The sequence below is a fragment of the Trachypithecus francoisi genome, unplaced genomic scaffold, assembly GCF_009764315.1.
Source record: "Trachypithecus francoisi isolate TF-2019V2 unplaced genomic scaffold, Tfra_2.0 Lachesis_group20, whole genome shotgun sequence".
Taxonomy (NCBI): domain Eukaryota; kingdom Metazoa; phylum Chordata; class Mammalia; order Primates; family Cercopithecidae; genus Trachypithecus; species Trachypithecus francoisi.
This window is the reverse complement of record NW_022681466.1, coordinates 5,692,910-5,711,926: the sequence shown is the minus strand read 5'-3', so window position 1 is coordinate 5,711,926 and position 19,017 is coordinate 5,692,910. Positions and strand designations below refer to the sequence as shown.

Here is a 19,017-nt window from a genome sequence, read left to right as displayed (position 1 = left end):
CTGTCCCGAGCGCTCTGACACAGGAAGAAGGAGCAGGAAGGCTCAAGGGCCAGGTTTTGTTTACCTCTGGGACCCGAAACCATCCCATATTTCAGCCCTTGAGATACATTCACATTTATTAACCCCTATGTAGACACGTGCCAGGCACTGTGTTATGCACTGTGCCTACGTTAACCACAGGGACCCTCTAAAGAAGGCATTGTGACTACTAATGGAATTGAATGGGGCCCTGGAATCACAGGCCTTCGAAGGCACCTGGACTATCCCCATTAAAAATCCAAACCAGCTGGGCGAGATGGTGCCCGCCTATAATCCCAATAGTTTAGGAGGCCAAGGTGGGTGGATCACTTGAGGTCAGGAGTTCGAGACCAGCCCGGTCACCATAGTGAAACCCCGTCTCAACTAAAATTAGAAAAAATAGCTGGGCATGGTGGCACGCGCCTGTAATCCCAGCTACATGGGAGGCTGAGGCAGGAGAATTGCTTGAACCTGGGAGGCAGAGGTTGCAGTGAGCCAAGATCATACCACTGCACTCCAGCCTGGGCGACAGAGTGAGACTCCATCTCAAGAAAAAAGAAAAAAAAAAAAAAAAATCCAAATCCGAACTCCAGCTTCCCCAGAATCCAAGCACCCTGGGCTCCTATTCCAGAGGCCCCTCCGTCTGTGGGAATGTCCCCTTCTGCCAAGCCTCATTGCCACAATCTCCCTCATTTGAAGTGTCCCCAGGAGAACAATGCCTAGACTAAAGCAGGCTGTCCTAGGACCTCTTATGGTGGCCCAGCCTAGTGGGTTCCTACATCCCCAGTCTACCTCTCCCCACGCAGGATACACATGTCCTGGCTCAGCTCCCAAATACACCCACTTGCCCATGGGGCCTCCAGGCCTTAGGAGGAATGACAGAGCTTCCACTGGCCAGCTGGCCCCATCAGTGAAGCTGATGAGGACTGGACCCCCGAGCCTCCCTGTGGGCCAGGGCTGTGGGCGAGCTACAGAGCCACTGGAGTCGGGTGAAGGTCGGGAGGCGGGGGGACTGGTCAGGTCGGGGTCAAGGGTAAGGGGGGTCCATGTCCATTTGTTATTAGGAGAGTCTCAGCCTGGTAGTTATGACTGCTCCTAAACTGCAGTCCTCCATTAGAAGGGCTGGGCTGGGTCCCTGGTGCAAGCCAATCTTTGAACCCACTGGGGACAGAAGGAGCTTAGGGCCAGAAGCCCACAGGAAGTTTGCATGGAGAGCCCTCCTCAGTATCAACCCAGACAAGACTCCCTGCACCTCCAGCTGACAGAGGAGCAGCCCTGTTAGAACGGCCCAGCTCGGAGGCCTTCTCGGAGGTGGAGGTGTATCTTGGCTGGATTATGCCAGACCCAGAGAGGGAGCCCCTCCCGCTCCACACGCAGGGATAGAAAGGAACCAGTGTTTGCCATGTGTGGGCACACAATGGGCTGTCCCCTTGACAGGGAGCGTTTCCATCAGCACCAGTTAATAGTTATCAGCCCCCACGCAGGCTAGGAGCCAGGAGTAGCAGAAAGAGTCAGCATTGTCCCAACCCCAAGGACCTGATGTCTTCGGGACAAGTTGGACAAACAGAGTGGCTTTGCCTGGAAGGAGGTTTCTCTTCCTGAGCTCTATGGCTCCTCTCCTGGGCCAATCCAGCAGCCCTGGGAAATTTCAGTCTCTAACAGATGTTGATAAATGACATCTATGAAATGTCCTACGTGCCAAGCACTGGGTAAGCAAGTGCATACATTAGCCTAAAAGACCCTCTAAAGAAAGCATCATGACATCTATCTCCACTTACACATGAGGCAACTGAAGCTCCTGGAAGCAACCCGCGCCCCCCCGCCCCCCACCCAAGTCTGCACAGCTGACAAATGGCAGAACTCCTCAAACTACTGTTTATGTGCGTTCATTCTGCTCCAGCTGAGCCTGACCCATTTAGACAGGGTCTTCCCAGTCATCCCCTGCTTTCCCCAAGGTCTTTGAGGAAGCCCACCCTTTTCCAAGAAGGAATATGGGAAAAGAAATGAGGACGCGCTACCCATGGCTCTGCTGTGCCCACAGTTCCACCATCACTGCTGAAGAAAGGCTTGAGTGGGCCCCTCGCCCTCGGGAGCCCAGAGGCAAGCAGGCATTGGAAGTGTGCCATCCGCCTCTGGTTTGCTTATCCTGGGCACAGGGTTTCATGAGTCCAGCCCGTGGGACCTGAGCCCAGGCGCCTCAGGTGCTCCCGTGTGCCTTTCTCTGCATTGTGCCGTGCCACCCAACTTCTCTGAGCCATTAGCACAGCCTACCACCATGATGCTCCTACCTGGGCACCAAGCCCGCCTCTGTTGCCCCCACCACTGTGCCTGTGTGCATCCCAGCATGAGTCCTCAACTGCCTACCCAAACAAACATCCTGGCCATGGTCTACAGGGTATGTGGTTTGGCCCAGCCCATTTACACCTCTTGCCCCTTTCCCTCGTCCTTAAGCCACACTGGCCTTTTCTCAGCTACCCAATTGCATCCCAGTCCCTCTCACCACATGCAAGCCCCTTTGCACATGCAAGCCCCTCAGGTCAACATTTCTCCGTTCTTGCACACTACTAATGACCTCTTCTTCACCCTTTATGTTTTCAGCTCAAGCACAGTTTCTTTTTTCTTTTTCTTTTTTTTTTTTTTTTTTTTTTTTTGAGACAGAGTCCCACTCTGTCGCTCAGATTGGAGTGCAATGACGCGATCTCGGCTCACTGCAACCTCCACCTCCTGGGTTTAAGCGATTATCCTGCCTCAGCTTCCCGAGTAGCTGGGACTACAGGCACGTGCCACCATGCCCAGCTAATTTTTTGTATTTTTAGTAGAGACTGGGTTTCACCATGTTGGTCAGGATGGTCTTGATCTCTTGACCTTGTGATCCACCCTCCTCAGCCTCCCAAAGTGTCAAGCACAGTTTCTTAAGGAAGCCCTCCCTGACCTCCAGGTTTACGTGTTATCCCCTCTTACCTACTGTCATGCCACTAAGCATTTCTTTGCAGCCCTTGTTAGCTGCAAACTCATGTTTGTTTGTGATGCAATTCTTTGATGAATGCCTCATCTCTCCACACTAGACTTAAGGTAATGGAGACAGAACAGGGTCTTTTCTGTTCACCACAGTTTCCCAGTTTCTAGCACAGTATCCAGCATGCTGCTGGTACTTGATAAACACTTATTGCCTTGTGTGCCCTGCCTTCCTCATCCTGGTGACATGAGGACAAAGATTGCAAACAGAGAGCCAAGAATTTTGCCACATGTGAACACCCTAGAGGTGAGTTTTAGCTCTCGACCATATACATATGTGCTCTGTGGGTAGTAGGCATATTAGGGTGGGAAAGTCAAGCAATGGGCATATGAAAGGTAAAGGATCAGGACCCACCCAGGCTAGGGAAGCTCCCAGTTGTCCTTGGATCAATCTAGGAAGGCTTCCTGGAAGAAGGGCCCCCAGCTTCCTAGGTGGTGTCATCAATAGCACAGCCAAGAGTTCAGTGAGTAGAGGAAGGATGGTGCTGCAAGCCACAGGGGCCCTTTCTGCCGTCACCAGGTGAGTTGAGCCATCTGAGCAGACCTCTGTACTGTAGCTCCTGCTGCAGGGCCCTGCATACCTGCTCATCCACTTTATGGGCGATGAGGGTAGCTCCTTCCTCCAGCTCTGCCACGCTGATGGGCCGGACCCGAAGTGCCACCTGGGAAGGAAAACCAAGCCCCTGGGATTAGAGGGAGAGGACTATGCTGGCCTTAGAGAGAGCCCAGGCAGGAGCCCCTGGCTTCTCTAGCATTCAGCCATCTCAGGCCTCCTTTGTCCTAAGGAAAACTCTGCCTAGGTCAGAGGACAGCAAGTGTTGTCCTGTGTTGGACTGTGTCTGAGTCGATGAGTCTCCCCAGGAGCCCTGGCCTCCAGGAGAGCCCCAGGGGAGAGAGCTGTCTGCTCCTCCAGCCTGCCTCAGCCTCATGCCCAAATAAAACACTCGTAACTCCCCTGGGCTTGAACTTGGGGCACCGGCACTGGAGCAGCCTGTCTGTGTTTCCGTGAATGATGTGCTGCAGGGGTAGGTGCAGGCACGGCTCTGGGATGAGGCCTGGTAGGTGCGATGGAGCAGGGAACATCCCCCATCATTCTAACAGCCTGTGACCACATTCCTACACTGAGGAGAGTGTCACCTAGAGCCCCCACCTCTGTCTGTCCTCCAGCCAGTGCGAAATGGGTCTCATCCTGTGCATGAAGCTCCCTAAAGAACTGGGTAGAGTGGGAACATGTGTTCTGCTGATCAAAGGGAAACAGTTGCTGGGTGTGGGGGTAGAATGAACAGCCCTCTGGCTGAGTGAAGACTCCTTCAGGCCTGGCATGATGGCTCATGCTTGTAATCCCAGCACTTTGGGAGGCCGAGGCGGATGGATCCTGAGGTCAGGAGTTCGAGACCAGCCTGGCCAACATGGTGAAACCCCGTCTTTATTAAAAATATGAAAATTAGCTGGGCATGGTGGTGCATGCCTATTATCCCAGCTGCTCGGGAGGCTGAGGCAGGAGAATCACTTGAACCTGGGAGGCGGAGGTTGCAGTGAGCTGAGATCGCACCACTTCACTCCAGCCTGGGTGAGAAAGTGAAACTCTGTCTCAAAAAAAAAAGGTCACTTTCAAAGAGACCTACACTGCCTGACAGGGTCATCTTTATTGGCCTCTTCAGCCAATTCCCACTGGCAGGAGGGGAGAACTCTTCGTCCCTGCTCCCAGGGGCACACAACAAACGCCAAGGCCAACCATTTTCAAAGAGACACATTCTAAACAGCAGAGAGGATGTCCTAGAGCCCAGGGCTTGCTTGGGGGCTGGAGCCAAGGCTCCTCTTTGGAGAAGCAAGCCCACACTTGAGAGATAGGGGACTCTGGGGGCAACATTATCCTCCAATTACCTTACTGTCCACCTTCTGGTGATGAGGGCCCTTCTCCAGATCTCAAAAATTCGGGGATGAGGAAGGGGCTTGCTGAGAGAGACACCTACCCACCCACAGTCAGTGGTGGCCTCAAGGTCACTGAATCATCCCCCTTGTTGCTCTGGCCTGGGCACCACTGATGATCAGGAATTCGACCTTCCCCTCCACAGCCCCCACTCTCACCTCCCCATCTGTCCCAGGCCCCCGGGCTCTGTGGGGCCATCGTAGCTGCATCTAGCACTTCTCTGAAAGTGCTACATCTGTGTTGCAGCCCAAGAACCAGGCACTCCCGGCCCCATCCTGATACCAGGGGCCCTTATCTTCCTACTGGTTATGCCCAGATTCGTTTAAACTCCTGACCTCACCAGGGCTGGGGTAGCCTCTGCTTAACCGGAAACCCCCCACCTTCCTTCTGGGGGCAGTTAGGTCAAGCCCTCCCTGCGCCTGGCGTTTCTGAATGAGAGAGCAGAGATTCATCTGCACACGCTTTGGGGGCGGGATCCCCCAATGGGAGGGTGGAAAGGTGGGGGTGGGGTTGAAGTTGGGGTAATTTTCAGGCTCAGGAAAGTCTAAAAAGGCCATAGTGCCTTCTTGACACCCAACCTGCAGGACTTGGGGAAAGTTGCTCTGAAAAGTCCCGGCCCTGGCCGTTGCCTGCCCTCTCAGTGGGGTGGCGGCGAGGGGACAGGACTCTCTGTCTGCTGGAGGCCGACTGAAGTAGACCACGGAGCGGGACGGAGAGGAGGGTCTGAAAGGGTCTCACCATAAGTTGCTGGTCCTTGGAGTCCCCGCTGTCCTTCATGCTTGCAGCAGATGGAGGGGCTCAGGCCGCGTCACTGGGCATGGCCCAGCCGCACCCCCACCGCCGCCGGGTCGCGTCTGCCCGCTGCTCGCTGCCCGCAGCCTCGCCCGCTGCCTGACAACCCGAAACCAACAACGCGCCAGCGGCCAAGGACGCTGACCGGAGGCGGGGCGGGGGGAGGGCCTGGACGGCGCCGCCCTGCCCCCGGCGCCTGCCCCTCCCCGCGCTGAGGGCGAGAGTTGGCCGCCTCCGCCCGGGAGGCCCCCGAGCCTGCGCCGCTGCGCGACGATGTGAGCCCGGCTGTGCGGCCCTACGGCTCTTGGTGCGTCTGTGCGTCCGCCTGGCGCCTCTGCGTCGGTTCGCTAACTCCTGCGCGCCCGCCAGCGCCCCTCGGCTCGCGGCGCAACCCCGTGCCACTGCCCTTTAGGGCGCGCCCCGCCTGCCACGCTGCCCCTTGGGGCACACGCATCTGCCGCCCGCCCGTCTGCCTGTCTCTGGGGTCTCCAGGGCGGCGGCTGGCGGCCTCAGGTTTCCATATGCGCCACGTGCATCGCCACAGGTGCCTCTGGTGTGGGTGTCTGCACCCACTGCGCATTGGCATGGGTGGTAAAAAGTTGTCCCTGTGCTCAGGCCACCGCCCAGTGGTATGGAGCGAGCACCTCTGTTACCTGGGGCGTGCTACAGAAGAGCCTGACTCAGTGCATCCCACTAGCAAACAAGTCTCTACCCCTGAACCCAGAATCTAGGTCACGATGACTGGGTCCGTGTGCCCTGCTGGCTCCCTGCCTGCTGCTGGAAGAGCCACAATACTGTGCAAGAAAGTCTAGGTCTGGGCCGGGCGCGGTGGCTCAAGCCTGTAATCCCAGCACTTTGGGAGGCCGAGACGGGTGGATCGCGAGGTCAGGAGATCGAGACCATCCTGGCTAACACGGCGAAACCCCGTCTCTACTAAAATATACAAAAAACTAGCCGGGCGAGTTGGCGGGCGCCTGTAGTCCCAGCTACTTGGGAGGCTGAGGCAGGAGAATGGCGTAAACCCAGGAGGCGGAGCTTGCAGTGAGCTGAGATCCGGCCACTGCACTCCAGCCTGGGCGACAGAGCGAGACTCCGTCTCAAAAAAAAAAAAAAAAAAAAAAAAAAAAAAAAAAAGAAAGTCTAGGTCTGACGCTACCGCCTCCATTCTTGGCGACAATAACAACGGTTGCACTCCCAGGGAACACGGGAAAGGTTCCTGTCCTCAGGAGGCTCTGGGAAAACAGGATTTGTGTCCCAGCTCTGCCTCCAACTCGCCCAGCCACCTGGAGCTGGTTTTTCCTGCCTCCCTGGGGCCTCCGTTTCCTGGAGGATGTTGGAGCACCTCCCGATTCTGATGTCCATCCTCTGTGTCCTCTGCCGCCACCGAAGCTGAGGCCAGCAGCCCCAAGACTGGGAGAGGAAGCCACGACGGGGTTCACTTTCCAGGGAAGGGGCTGGGAAAGGAAGCACTCGTGTCCCCAGGGCTGCCTCAGACTGCCTGGGGCCCCTCAGAGGCAGAGGGTGATGCCAGCCTGTGCCCTGGGACTGGCTTCCCCGGCTGCCCCTGAGGAGCCTGTGTTGGGAATGGTTATTAATAAACAGCAGCAAGAAGCAGTCGTCAGCCTTGGCTTTAATAAATAGATAAACCAGGTAAAGCTTGGTGGAAACCAAACTCTCCTGCAGGGGATCCCAGATTTTGTCCTGTTCTTTGGCCTAGGCTGCCCCTCAGGCTGGACAGTTTGCAAATGCACATGCTGTGACAAGAAGCGGGTCGGGTTTTTTGCTTTTGCTTTTTTAAGACAGGGGTTCACTCTGTCACCCAGGCTGGAGTGCAGAGGCACGATGGCATGATCACGGATGGCTCAGTCATGGATGGCTCACTGCAGCCTTGATCCCTCAGGCTCAAGTGATCCTCCTGCCTCAGCCTCACAAGTAGTTGAGACTACAGGTACGCACCACCATGCCTGGCTAACTTTTTATATTTTCTAGAGACAGGGATCTCACTGTGCTGTCCAGGCTGGTTTTGAACTCCTGGACTCAAGCAATCCTCCAATCTCAGCTCTCAAAAGAGAATCAGGTAAGTTTTAGGGGTGTGTTGTGCTTGCATTTTGGACTCCTGAAAAGAACCTATTTGGATTAGTCAAAGAGGCCCCTGGTCAATTGAGCTATCGCTATTTTCCTTTTTCTTTTCTATTCCTCCACATGCATCAATCCCACCCAGAATGACCCATAGTGATTTTTGGTTTTGTGGTTTTGTGCGTGGTTTTTTTTTTTTTTTTTTTTTTTGAGGCGGAGTCTCGCTCTGTCGCCGGGACTGGAGTGCAGTGGCCGGATCTCAGCTCACTGCAAGCTCCGCCTCCCGGGTTCACACCATTCTCCTGCCTCAGCCTCCCGAGTAGCTGGGACTACAGGCGCCTGCCACCTCGCCCGGCTAGATTTTTGTATTTTTAGTAGAGACGGGGTTTCACCGTGTTAGCCAGGATGGTCTCGATCTCCTGACCTCGTGATCCGCCCGTCTCGGCCTCCCAAAGTGCTGGGATTACAGGCTTGAGCCACCGCGCCCGGCCTTGTGCGTGGTTTTGTGTGTGTGTGTGTGTGTGTATTTTGACTTTCTCTCTCTCTCTCTTTTTTATCTTCTGCCTCCCCAACCCTCAAGACAAGGTCTCACTCTGTAGCCCAGGCTGGAGTGCAGTGGTGCAGTCACAGCTCACTGTAGCCTCAACCTCCTGGGCTCAAGCGATTCTCCTAACTCAGCCTTCACAGTAGCTGGGACGACAGGCGCATGCCATCACGCCTGGCTCATTTTTTTTTTTTTTTTAATTGTTGTAGAGGCGGGGTCTTGAACTCCTGATCTCAAGCGATCCTCCTGCCTCAGCCTCCCAAAGTGCTGGGATTACAAATGTGAGCCACCGCGCTGGGCTTATAGCGATTGATGGGTAAAAAATAAGCTTCTTGACTGGGTGCAGTGGCTCATGCCTGTAATCCCAGCAGTTTGGGAGGCCAAGGCGGGCAGATCACTTGAGGTCAGGAGTTCAAGACCAGCCTGTCCAAATGGTGAAACCCCATCTCTACTAAAAATACAAAAATTAGCCAGGCATGGTGGCAGGCACCTGTAATCCCACCTACTCAGGAAGTGAGGCAGGAGAATCGCTGGAGCCCGGGTGACAGAGGTTGCGGTGAGCTGAGATCGTGCCATTGCACTCCAGTCTGGGCGTTAGAGTAAGACTCCATCTCAAGAATAAATAAATAAATACATACATAAACAAATAAGAAACTTCTAAGCAACAAATCCCCACCCATCTTACATAAAGACTCATCACAGTCAGCTATGTTCTCAAACAGTGGTCTCTGCTTGACTTCTGGGTTTCGTCAATTAAACCACCATCCCCTTTGTACCCACCCCTTTAAGGCACTTTTTACTGCCTCTTTTTTCTCATCTTCTACATTCAACTCCTGAAGGTTCTACATCTGCAAATGTTTCTTCTCTTCATCGTCTCTTGCCAAGCCCTGAGCTCCAGTTTTTATCCCTTCTCACCTGAACAATGTCATGGCCTCTTGCTATGCCCTGGCCCCACCGTTTTTTGTTTGTTTGTTTGTTTGTGTTTGGTTTTTTGTTTTTTTGAGATGGAGTCTGGCTCTCACTCAGGCTGGGGTGCAGTGGCGCAATCTTGGTGCACTGTAACCTCCGCCTCCTGGATTCAAACGATTCTCCTTCCTCAGCCTCCTGAGTAGCTGGGATTACAGGTGCCCACCACCACACCCAACTCATTTTTGCATTTTCAGTAGAGAGGAGGTTTCACCACGTTGGCCACAATGGTCTCGAACTCCTGACCTCAGGTGATCTACCCGCCTCGGCCTCCCAAAGTGCTGGAATTACAGGTGTGAGCCACTGTGCCTGGCCCCAGCCCCACTTTTGAAAGGGGAAGAGATCTGACAGGCAGAGACGTCCTGTGTTCTCTAACACAGAAGTAAAGGCAGACAGACACCTTACTCTCTACAACTTTCTTTTCAGCCTCCTGCCCAGCTTCATTTAAACTCATTCTGCTCTGTGGGCTTGGCCTTCCCCTCACCTTCACTGCTTGCTTATTATCCCAAATAAATACTAGAGCCAGGCCCTACACTGGGACCTTTGCTCATGCCAGTCCTCCAACCTGGTATATCCTTTCCAGCTTACTTCTGTCAAATTTCTCTTCATCCTCTATATCAGACCCCTCCTCTCCTAGTCCACGGAACTCTCATTATGCCCTTACAGAGCAGGAATCAAAGTAAGCCTTGCTCAGGCAGAGACCCAGGCACTTGGTGTATGCTCAGTCCATGTGCTCTGCATCCTGGTCCTGTCCTGGAACCCGTTCCTGTCCCTCCTCTCCACTCCCATCACTGTTGCCTGCCGCCTGGGACTTCACAGTTTCTCAACTGGATGACCATGTACACTGCCTGGTCTCTTGCCCTGGTTTCTTTGCCTCCAGTTTGGCTCCATTCCCTCACTGCTCTAGGACAGATGGGTGTCGTGACCTTACCTGAAATCCTGCCTGCCATGGTGCCCCATTGCTTTCTGTTTGGGGTTGGCCCTTTAGCCTGTAGTTGCAGCCTTCCCTGCTTCTTCTTGGCTCATCCGCTTCTACCACCCTTGCTCTGGCCATGCTCAACCACATGTAGTCCTCTGCATGAGCAGCTTTTCTCTCCTCCCTGGGCTTTGTTCCTGCCGCTCTGTCCTGGAAGTCTGTTTCCACTTATCTATCTGGCTAACTCCTTCTTCCAAGCTCAATTTACGTGTCACTTCCCCTTTCCTTGGGGGAACTGCCTCTTCTCTAGTCCTTGTCATTCTGGTGGAGCCCATCACAGCATCCTGTTCCACTCCCAGCCGTGGCAGAAGGCATGCAACCCGGGCTTGGCCGTGGTCATAATGATTGGTTCAAGGGGATGGGCTATGACCCACATTAGGCCAATCAGAGCCTTTCCCTGGAATTTTGTTATACTGGGAGGGAGGAGCTCTCTCCTGCCTTTGGATTACTGGCTGAGATGACTAAAATCGGTGGTGGTGGGGGGGTCATATCTAATTCCACCCCTTATCCAGTGAAAGCAGCTTCACTAAAGCAGAAGTGCGTAAAACTGAGGCAAAGAAAGAAGCTGTGCAGAGAGATACCAAATGACAACATCTGAGTTGCTGGATGCGGCCACATCTGAAGCTGTTAGCCCTGGTCTTCCAAGTTTCTTGAGCCAATAAATATTCTTTCTTGGCTTTAGCTAGCGTGGGTCTCTGAAACGTGTGACCAGGAGTCCTGACAAATACAGGGGTGACAGCCTGAATCCCACTGGATTAGGTCTCTCTCTCTCTCTCCCCCTCTCTCTCCCTGTCTGTGTCCTCTGTCTTACTTTGTCACTCAGGCTGGAGTGCAGTGGCGTGATCTCAGCTCACTGCAACCTCTGCCTCCCAGGTTCAAGCAATTCTTATGCCTCTGCCACCCAAGGAGCTGCGATTACAGGAAGGTGCCACCATGCTGGCTAATACTTGTATTTTTAATAGAGATGGGGTTTCGTCATGTTGGCCAGGCTGGCTCAAACTCCTGAACTCAAGAGATCCACCCGCCTCAGCCTCCCAAAGTGTTGGGATTACAGGCATGAGCCACGGCACTCAGCCTAGGTCCTTTTTTCTATATACTTCTCTGTAACAGCACTCACCACTGGAGATCACAACCATCAGTCCATTTGTCTCAGCTGAGGGGCTGGCTCTGTCGCCCAGGCTGGTATGCAGTGGCACTGTCCTGGCTCACTACCACCTCTGCCTCCTGGGTTCAAGTGATTCTCATGTCCCAGCTAATTACAGGCACGTGCCACCATGCCCAGCTAATTTTTTCTATTGTTAGTGGGACCAGGTTTCACTGTGTTGACCAGGCTGGTCTCAAACTCCTGGCCTCAAATGATCTGCCTGCCTCAGCCTCCCAACGTGCTGGGATTACAGACATGAGCCACCTGCCTCCGGCCAAGCTGGCTCTTAACTTGGTATTTCCAGTATAGTGTCTAGTGAGAGTTTAGTCAATGAATGACAGAAAATCTACTCGAGCGAACCTGCCCACACACAGCAATAGCATTTGATTTAGACCCGCATGCAAACATTTAAGATCCTTGCAAACAGCTGACATCGCATCAAAAAAGGGATTTAAGTCAGATGTGATGGCTCATGCTTATAATCCCAACACTTTGGGAGGCCGAGGCAGAAAGATATCTTGAGCTCAGAGTTTGAGACTAGCCTGGGCAGCATGGGGAGGCTGCCCCTGTTCCCACCACCATGCTGTCTCTAAAAATAATAAATAAATAAATAAATAAAACAGGCATGATGGTGCACACCTCTAGTCCCAGCTACTCAGGAGGCTGAGGTGGGAGGATCACTTGAGCTCAGGAGGTTGAGGCTGCAAGTCAATTATGATTGTGCCGCTGCACTCCAGCCTGGGCAACAGAGCGAGACCGTGGAAAGAAAGAAAAGAAAAGATAGAAAGGAAGGAAGGAAAGGAAGGAAGGAAGGAAGGAGGAAGGAAGGAAGGAAGGAGGAAGGAAGGAAGGGAGGGAGGGAGGGAAAGAAAGAGAGAGAGAGAAAGAAAGAAAGAAAGAAAGAAAGAAAGAAAGGAAGGAAGGAAGGAAGGAAGGAAGGAAGGAGAGAAAGAAAAGAGAGAAAGAAAGAAAGAAAAGAAAGAAAGAAAAAAAAAAGAAAAGAGAGAAAGACAGCCTCAGCTTTACCTCAGCCCAGGAAACTAAGGTTTAGCATGCACCTGCAATCTGCCGGAGTCACATTAGGTGCTGAATCTGTGTTGTCACAGTTAATCTTCACTAGAATCTCATATTTACCTGTGAGGGTCCTAAGGCTCAGGGATGTTGAGAAACTGCTGTTCGTGGTCAAACCACATACATCGAAGGTTACTAAAAACTTACTTGGGCTCAGGCTTTTGTGAGCTCATTGAAATCTTCATTGATTTGCCTGAAGTGAGTCCTCCAATGGGCAAAACCTCTCTTGCTTAATAAAAAAGCTGTTGCTGCCAAAGCAAGTGTGGATGGCATTGGTGACCATCTCCAAGTAGCAATGATATTTGCTTTCTTCTTTTTTTTTTTTTTGAGACAGAGTCTTGCTCTGTCACCCAGGCTGGAGTGCAGTGGTGAAATCTCAGCTCACTGCAAACTCCGCCTCCCGGGTTCAAGTGATTCTCCTGCCTCAGCCTCCCGAGTATCTGGGATTAAAGGCATGTGCCATCATGGCCAGCTAATTTTTGTATTTTCAGTATTGGCCAGGTTGGTCTCAAACTCCTGACCTCAGGTGATCTGCCCACCTCAGCTTCCCAAAGTGTTAGGATTATAGTCGTGAGCCACTGTGCCCGGCCTGATATTTTCAATCAGAGATATATGACATTCTCCATCTCCCCCTGAACCCACCTGCAGTTGGAAGCCACTGGTTTTGATAAGCCCTGAGCACTTTCTAAAGCCCGTTGGCCCTCTAGAGCTCTGGGGCAGCCTGGGCAAAGTCCCACCTCCTCGTGTTCTGGGCATGGCTACTCACAGGCTTGGCTCCTGGAGCTATGATGCGGGAGGTGAAATGGAAGAGCGTTATTGGGAAAACAAAGCGTGGATTGAGGACTTTTCTCTGAAACCCCAGCATTTTCTTCCAAAGTTGGGGTGCAGATGCTGAAAGGACCCCAGTAAACAAATTCACAAGTCATTCTAGTAGCTCCTGTACTAACCTAGAACTTGCCACCGGCCATGAGGGCCGTCCCAGGTGGTCGTCAGATGCTTCTAAGTGAGGGAGGTGATAGATGTTTATTGAGCACTTCGTTTGAATCCAGTGGCTCATGTGTTATTTCATTTACTCGCCCAAATATTCCTGAAGGTAGATAGCAGAGGTGCAGAGAGGTAAGTAATTCCGTGGCCATCACCCCACTCCAAGCTGCCATCTCTTTTGCCTGACACCACAGTGTGCTCCCAACCAGCTCCCAGGTTCCTCCCTCCAGGCCTCCCTCCATCAGCAAATGCTTCATCAAACCACACCCCTGCTTCTCAGTGATCTTTGGAGCAAGGTTAACATCCTTTTTTTTTTTTTTTTTGAGACGGAGTCTTGCTCTGTCGCCTGGGCTGGAGGGCAGTGGCCGGATCTCAGCTCACGGCAAGCTCCGCCTCCCAGGTTTACGCCATTCTCCTGCCTCAGCCTCCGGAGCAGCTGGGACTACAGGCGCCCGCCACCTCGCCCGGCTAGTTTTTTGTATTTTTAGTAGAGACGGGGTTTCACCGGGTTAGCCAGGATGGTCTCGATCTCCTGACCTCATGATCCGCCCGTCTCGGCCTCCCAAAGTGCTGGGATTACAGGCTTGAGCCACCGCGCCCAGCCAAGGTTAACATCCTTGACATCAAGCCCTGCCCCAGAGGACTCTTGCTGTCCCTGGCTGGTTCCAGGCTCTAGCCCTTACTCACTCCAGCCACACTGATGACTCCCTGTTGGTCAAACAGAGCAGTACCGGCTCCTTTCCTCCTTCTGGAATTGTGTGTGCAGCTGCCCTGCCTGGGGTGCCCCTCCACACAGATGTGCACGTCATCACACATGCACACAGATGTGCTCGCATGTGTACACACATCTCTGCCTCATGCTTGTTCTTAAGGTCTCAGCTGCATTGTCCCTTTCTCAGGGAGGCCTCCTGGCCAGCTCCTTCTTCTCTGGAGTCTAGGTTAGTTCTTCCTGTTATCCCTCTCATGGCACCCTGTACTCATCCTTAACATGTACTTTGCACAACTGTCGTTCTGTAGGTATCTGCCTATCTATCAGCTTTCCCTGCCTCCCACTGGTATACAGGCTCTGGGAGGCGGGGCCTGAGTCTGGTTTATTCTCCACTCGTGGCCAGTGCCTGGCACAGGGCTGAGTGTAGGCAACGTTACCCGGACGGCAAGCTTCCGAGCTGGGTTCAGACTTCCTGCCCGGAAACGCCGTGAAAACACTGCCTCTATCTACACTTCCCACCAGTGCTGCAGGCTCCCCCAGGACCTCAGCACACAGAGAGGCTGCCCGGGGGTCTCTGGATGCTGACCTTGGTAGGCCATCAGTAGTCACTTAAAAACATTTTTAATAGGCGGAGTATGGCGGCTTACGCCTGTGATCCCAGCACTTTGGGAGGCCGAGGTGGGTGGATCACTTGAGGTTAGAAGTTTGAGACCAGGCTGGCCAACATGGCGAAACCCCGTCTCTACTAATAATACAAAATTAGCCAGGCGTGGTGGCGGGTACCTGCAGTTCCAGCTACTTGAGAGGCTGAGGCAGGAGAATTGCTTGAACCTGGGAGGCGGAGGTTGCAGTGAGCAGAGATCATGCCATTGCACTGCAGCCTGGACAACAAGAGGGAAACTGTCGCAAAAAATATATATATTTTTTATATTATAATATTATATATATATATATAATATATATGTATAATATGTATAATAATAATATACATATACATGGTAAAGATGAGGTCTCCTTAGTTTGCCCAGGCTGGTCTTGAACTTCTGGGCTCAAGTGATTCTCCTTCCTTGGCCTCCCAAAGTACTGAGATCACATGTGTGAACCACTGCGTCAGGCCAGCAGTCACCTTTGCCTCCTACAGATTCCCGGTGAGGCCAGCATGGGAGGTCAGTGAAGGTCATCGTGCGGGCTAGCAGCGTTGACACCGCACCCACTGAGCTCGTGCTGCCCTTTGCGCTGTGCCATCCGTGGGGCTCTCCTCTCCGCTTCTATAGCCGCTCCTCAAAAGCCTCTTCAAATGTTGTGCTTGCCCGGTGGCATTCTCTGCACCCACGAGGGACCTGCTGACTCCAGCAGGCGGCCTCCTTTTGCAGGCACAAACCAAGGGCCAAAATTCCAGTTCAGCGAAAGAAGGCCCTCCTGCGTTCGAGTTCATGGTGCCAGTCTCTTACAGGGGCCTTCAGTGTGCTCAGGTTAGCGTGTGCAGAGCCCGTCCTTTCTCTTGGGACACTCCACTTGGGTAGATTTTTCTCTAAATTGGGCCTCTCTACCATGACTCCGCTGTCTAAAATGCAGGATGCTGAGCAGGGTCCCTGTCTCTACCCACTCAATGCCAGGAGCACTCCCCTCACCAGTTGTCCCCAGACACTGACAGATGTCCTGTTGGGGGCAAAATCTTCCCCAGTAGAGAATCACTGCTCTAAGTAGGGTGCTCCTGAGGACAGCCCTGGGGCTCTGTGTGTCCCCGCGCAATGAGGGGCCTGCTGGCCCCTCGTGGCCCCCTCTGTCTGATGCTGGAATGACAGGAAGCGGAAATGGCCCAGCCCACTACTCTTACCAGGGTCCTGGGAGTGCAGTGTGCATGGTGTAAGCTGTAGGGCTGGGACTCTGGGCTGAAGTCTCAGCTCTGCCACCCACTCCCATTACACTCAGCAAGTTACCCCCTCTCTCTGTCTCGCCTGCCACATCCATAATGTGCGGATTGAAGATAGTGAGATCGCTCCCGGGCTGCTTGTGAAGAACAAGCACTCAGTGTAACCTGAGATTGTTTTTATCAAGGTTAACCACAGTCGACAACTCAATTTTTTCTTTGGGTATGAGAGGCAGCTGGCCCTCGGTCCCTTCTCAAGGAGATTATTTGATTTTATTTATTTATTTTTGAGATGGAGTTTCGCTCTTATAGCCCAGGCTGGAGTGCAATGGCGTGACCTCAGCTCACTGCAGCCTCTGCCTCCCAGGTTCAAGTGATCCTCTGTCTCAGCCTCCTGAGTAGCTGGGACTACAGGCATGCGCCATTAAGCCCGGCTAATTTTTTTGTATTTTTAGTAGAGATGGGGTTTCATCATTTTGGCCAGGCTAGTCTTGAACTTCTGACCTCAGGATCCACTCGCCTCAGCCTCCCAAAGTCCTGGGATTACAGGCGTGAGCCACCATGCCATTTTATTTTATTTTCAAGACAAGGCCTTGCTCCGTTGCCCAGGCTGGAGAGCAGTGGTGCAATCGTGGCTCACTGTAGTCTCGAGCTCCTGGGCTCAAGTGATCTTCCCACATCAGCCTCCTGAGTAGCTGAAATTACAGGGGTGCGCCACCACACCAGGCTAATTTTTGTATTTTTTATAGAGATGGGGTTTCCCCATGTTGCCCTTGCTGGTTTCGAACTCCTGGGCTTAAGTGATCCTCCCACTTTGGCCTCCCAAAGTACTGGGATTACAGGTGTGAGCCACTGCACCCAGCCAAGGAGATTCTTAACATGGGCATTTTTCTTTCTCTTTTTTTTTTTTTTTTTTTGAGATGGAGTCTCACTCTGTCGCCCAGGCTGGAGTGCAGTGGCCGGATCTCAGCTCACTGCAAGCTCCGCCTCTCAGGTTCACGCCATTCTCCTGCCTCAGCCTCCCGAGTAGCTGGGACTACAGGCGCCCGCCACCTCACCTGGCTAATTTTTTGTATTTTTAGTAGAGATGGGGTTTCACCGTGTTAGCCAGGATGGTCTCGATCTCCTGACCTCGTGATCCGCCAGCCTCGGCCTCCCAAAGTGCTGAGATTACAGGCTTGAGCCACCGCGCCCAGCCCTTTTCTTTCTTTTTCTAAATTAGAGATGGGGGTCTCACTATGCTGTCCAAGCTGGTCTCGAGTGATCCTCCTTGACTCCTGGGCTCAAGTGATCCTCCTGTCTTGGCCTCCCAAAGTGCTCAGGTTATAGGCATGAGCCACGACACCTGACCAACACAGGCATTTTTCAAGGGCACTTTGGGTCCCTGCCAAGGTCACCTGCCATCCACAGGATGATGATGGTCAGGGCATTGTTCCTCATGCAAGTCTGGCACTGAGGTGCCCTCTTGACCTCCTGATGTCTCTGGTAATGGTCAATGACTGCTCTGTTGAGCTGTGGTTTCAGGGCACCCCCAGGGCAGCCCACTTCCCACCATGGAGTCCCCGAGAGGCCTGCGCAGCCTCTGGCCCACAGTTGATGACTGTGGGCAGGGTCAGGAATGAGCTGCCTGGGCTCCTGTTCCCGCTCTGCCCCATCACAAGTTCTGAGACTTGGGCATGTCCCTGTACCTCTCCTGGAGCTTCCTGTATAGTGTAAAGATGATGGGAGCACACAGTTCCAGGGATGTCGTGAATGAATTACACGAGTTAATGTCAAAGGCTCTGGGTGCGGGATGCATCACACATACTAACTCATGGCATTGTTATGATTCATTTAATTTTACAAGAATTCGGATAACAGAAAGCATTCAGTTGCAGCAGAATAGCCAAGCTCGTCCCGCCCATACCCTCCCACACACTTGGAGGCTCCTGTCGTGGCAATGTGTCCACATGGTCAGGGAACTGCCTGGAAAGGCATTTTCAAAGTGGACAGACTTTCTGTTCCTGATTTGTAGATGGACGAGGAGGGTCGATCATGGAGGAGCAACCCTTCCCCGCTCCCGAAGGTCTCCCTGAGGCCCTGCCATGGCCACGCAAGTCTGGTTGAGGGTCTGCAAGATTACGAACAAAAATGATTGCTGGGGAGCCTATGAGAAGATGAATCCCAGGCAACATCCAGGGCCAGGACTAAGGTGGCCTCGGCCTTAGGGTGGGCTCAGGATGGCTGAGACAAGGGGGCAGCCAGGTCCGGGACAAGCCCTACCCCTTCCCTCCCTCCAAGGGGTGGCTCAGGACTCAGTGCCCAGTGAGTCAGAGGGGGCTAGTGATTTGTAGGGGTGGGAGTCAGGGCCCGATACTCCCCAGCCACCACCCGGTGCTGCTTTAAGGGGGAGCTCAGCCCCCCACTTGTGAGAGCAGGGCAATACCAAGAGGTGGGAAAGGAAGGCACACAGGGACAGCGCCGCAGTCGAAGGCTGACTTCTAGGCTAATTCTTCTTCCACTTCTTCACTCTTTCCTTCCCCCGCTGCTTCCTCTCCCTCCTCCACTGCCTGGTCTTCCTCTGGACTTGGTTGCTGCTGCAGGGGAAAGACAGCACAGAAGTGTTGGTGTTGGTGGGGGGCAGGCCTTCCCCACTCCCCTGGGATGTGAACCCCACGAGGCCCAAAGCAGCCAAATGGCTGAAGCCTGGGTCGCTGAGCACTCTGGAACCTGTGGTGCCAGCTCTGTGGCTGGCAAGGGTCCAGCCGGTGCAGAAGATGGGCAGAGCTGGGGGAATCTGCCAGACTTGTGTACACGCCTGGCTTCTGCCATGTGCAGACTGGGAGGTCTCGGGCTAGCTCCTCCGAGTCTCCTTGGCTCCCTCACCCACAGAGAGGACAGGACACCTTGCAGGACTGTGGCCAGGATTAGAAATAGTGGGCA

General features: G+C 53.4%; 2 protein-coding genes across 4 annotated transcripts in view; both read right to left on the bottom strand.

Annotated features, from left to right (window-relative positions):
• The window catches only part of KIF19 (kinesin family member 19), a 31,896-nt gene extending 25,816 nt beyond the window's left edge, over positions 1-6,080 (bottom strand). The window contains exons 1-2 of the mRNA XM_033182036.1: positions 5,702-6,080; positions 3,615-3,695 (exon numbers count right to left, since the gene is read on the bottom strand). Of these exons, the coding sequence (XP_033037927.1) occupies positions 3,615-3,695; positions 5,702-5,740 (120 nt within the window). The 5' untranslated portion in view covers positions 5,741-6,080. The remainder of the gene's footprint in view (positions 1-3,614; positions 3,696-5,701) is intronic.
• An 11,829-nt stretch (positions 6,081-17,909) lies between these two features.
• DNAI2 (dynein axonemal intermediate chain 2) overlaps positions 17,910-19,017 on the bottom strand; it is a 47,871-nt gene continuing 46,763 nt past the window's right edge. For all 3 annotated transcript variants that reach the window (XM_033182034.1, XM_033182033.1, XM_033182035.1), the window contains exons 13-14: positions 18,521-18,671; positions 17,910-18,205 (exon numbers count right to left, since the gene is read on the bottom strand). In XM_033182034.1, coding sequence (XP_033037925.1) covers positions 18,576-18,671 — 96 coding nt within the window. In that variant the 3' untranslated portion in view covers positions 17,910-18,205; positions 18,521-18,575. The remainder of the gene's footprint in view (positions 18,206-18,520; positions 18,672-19,017) is intronic.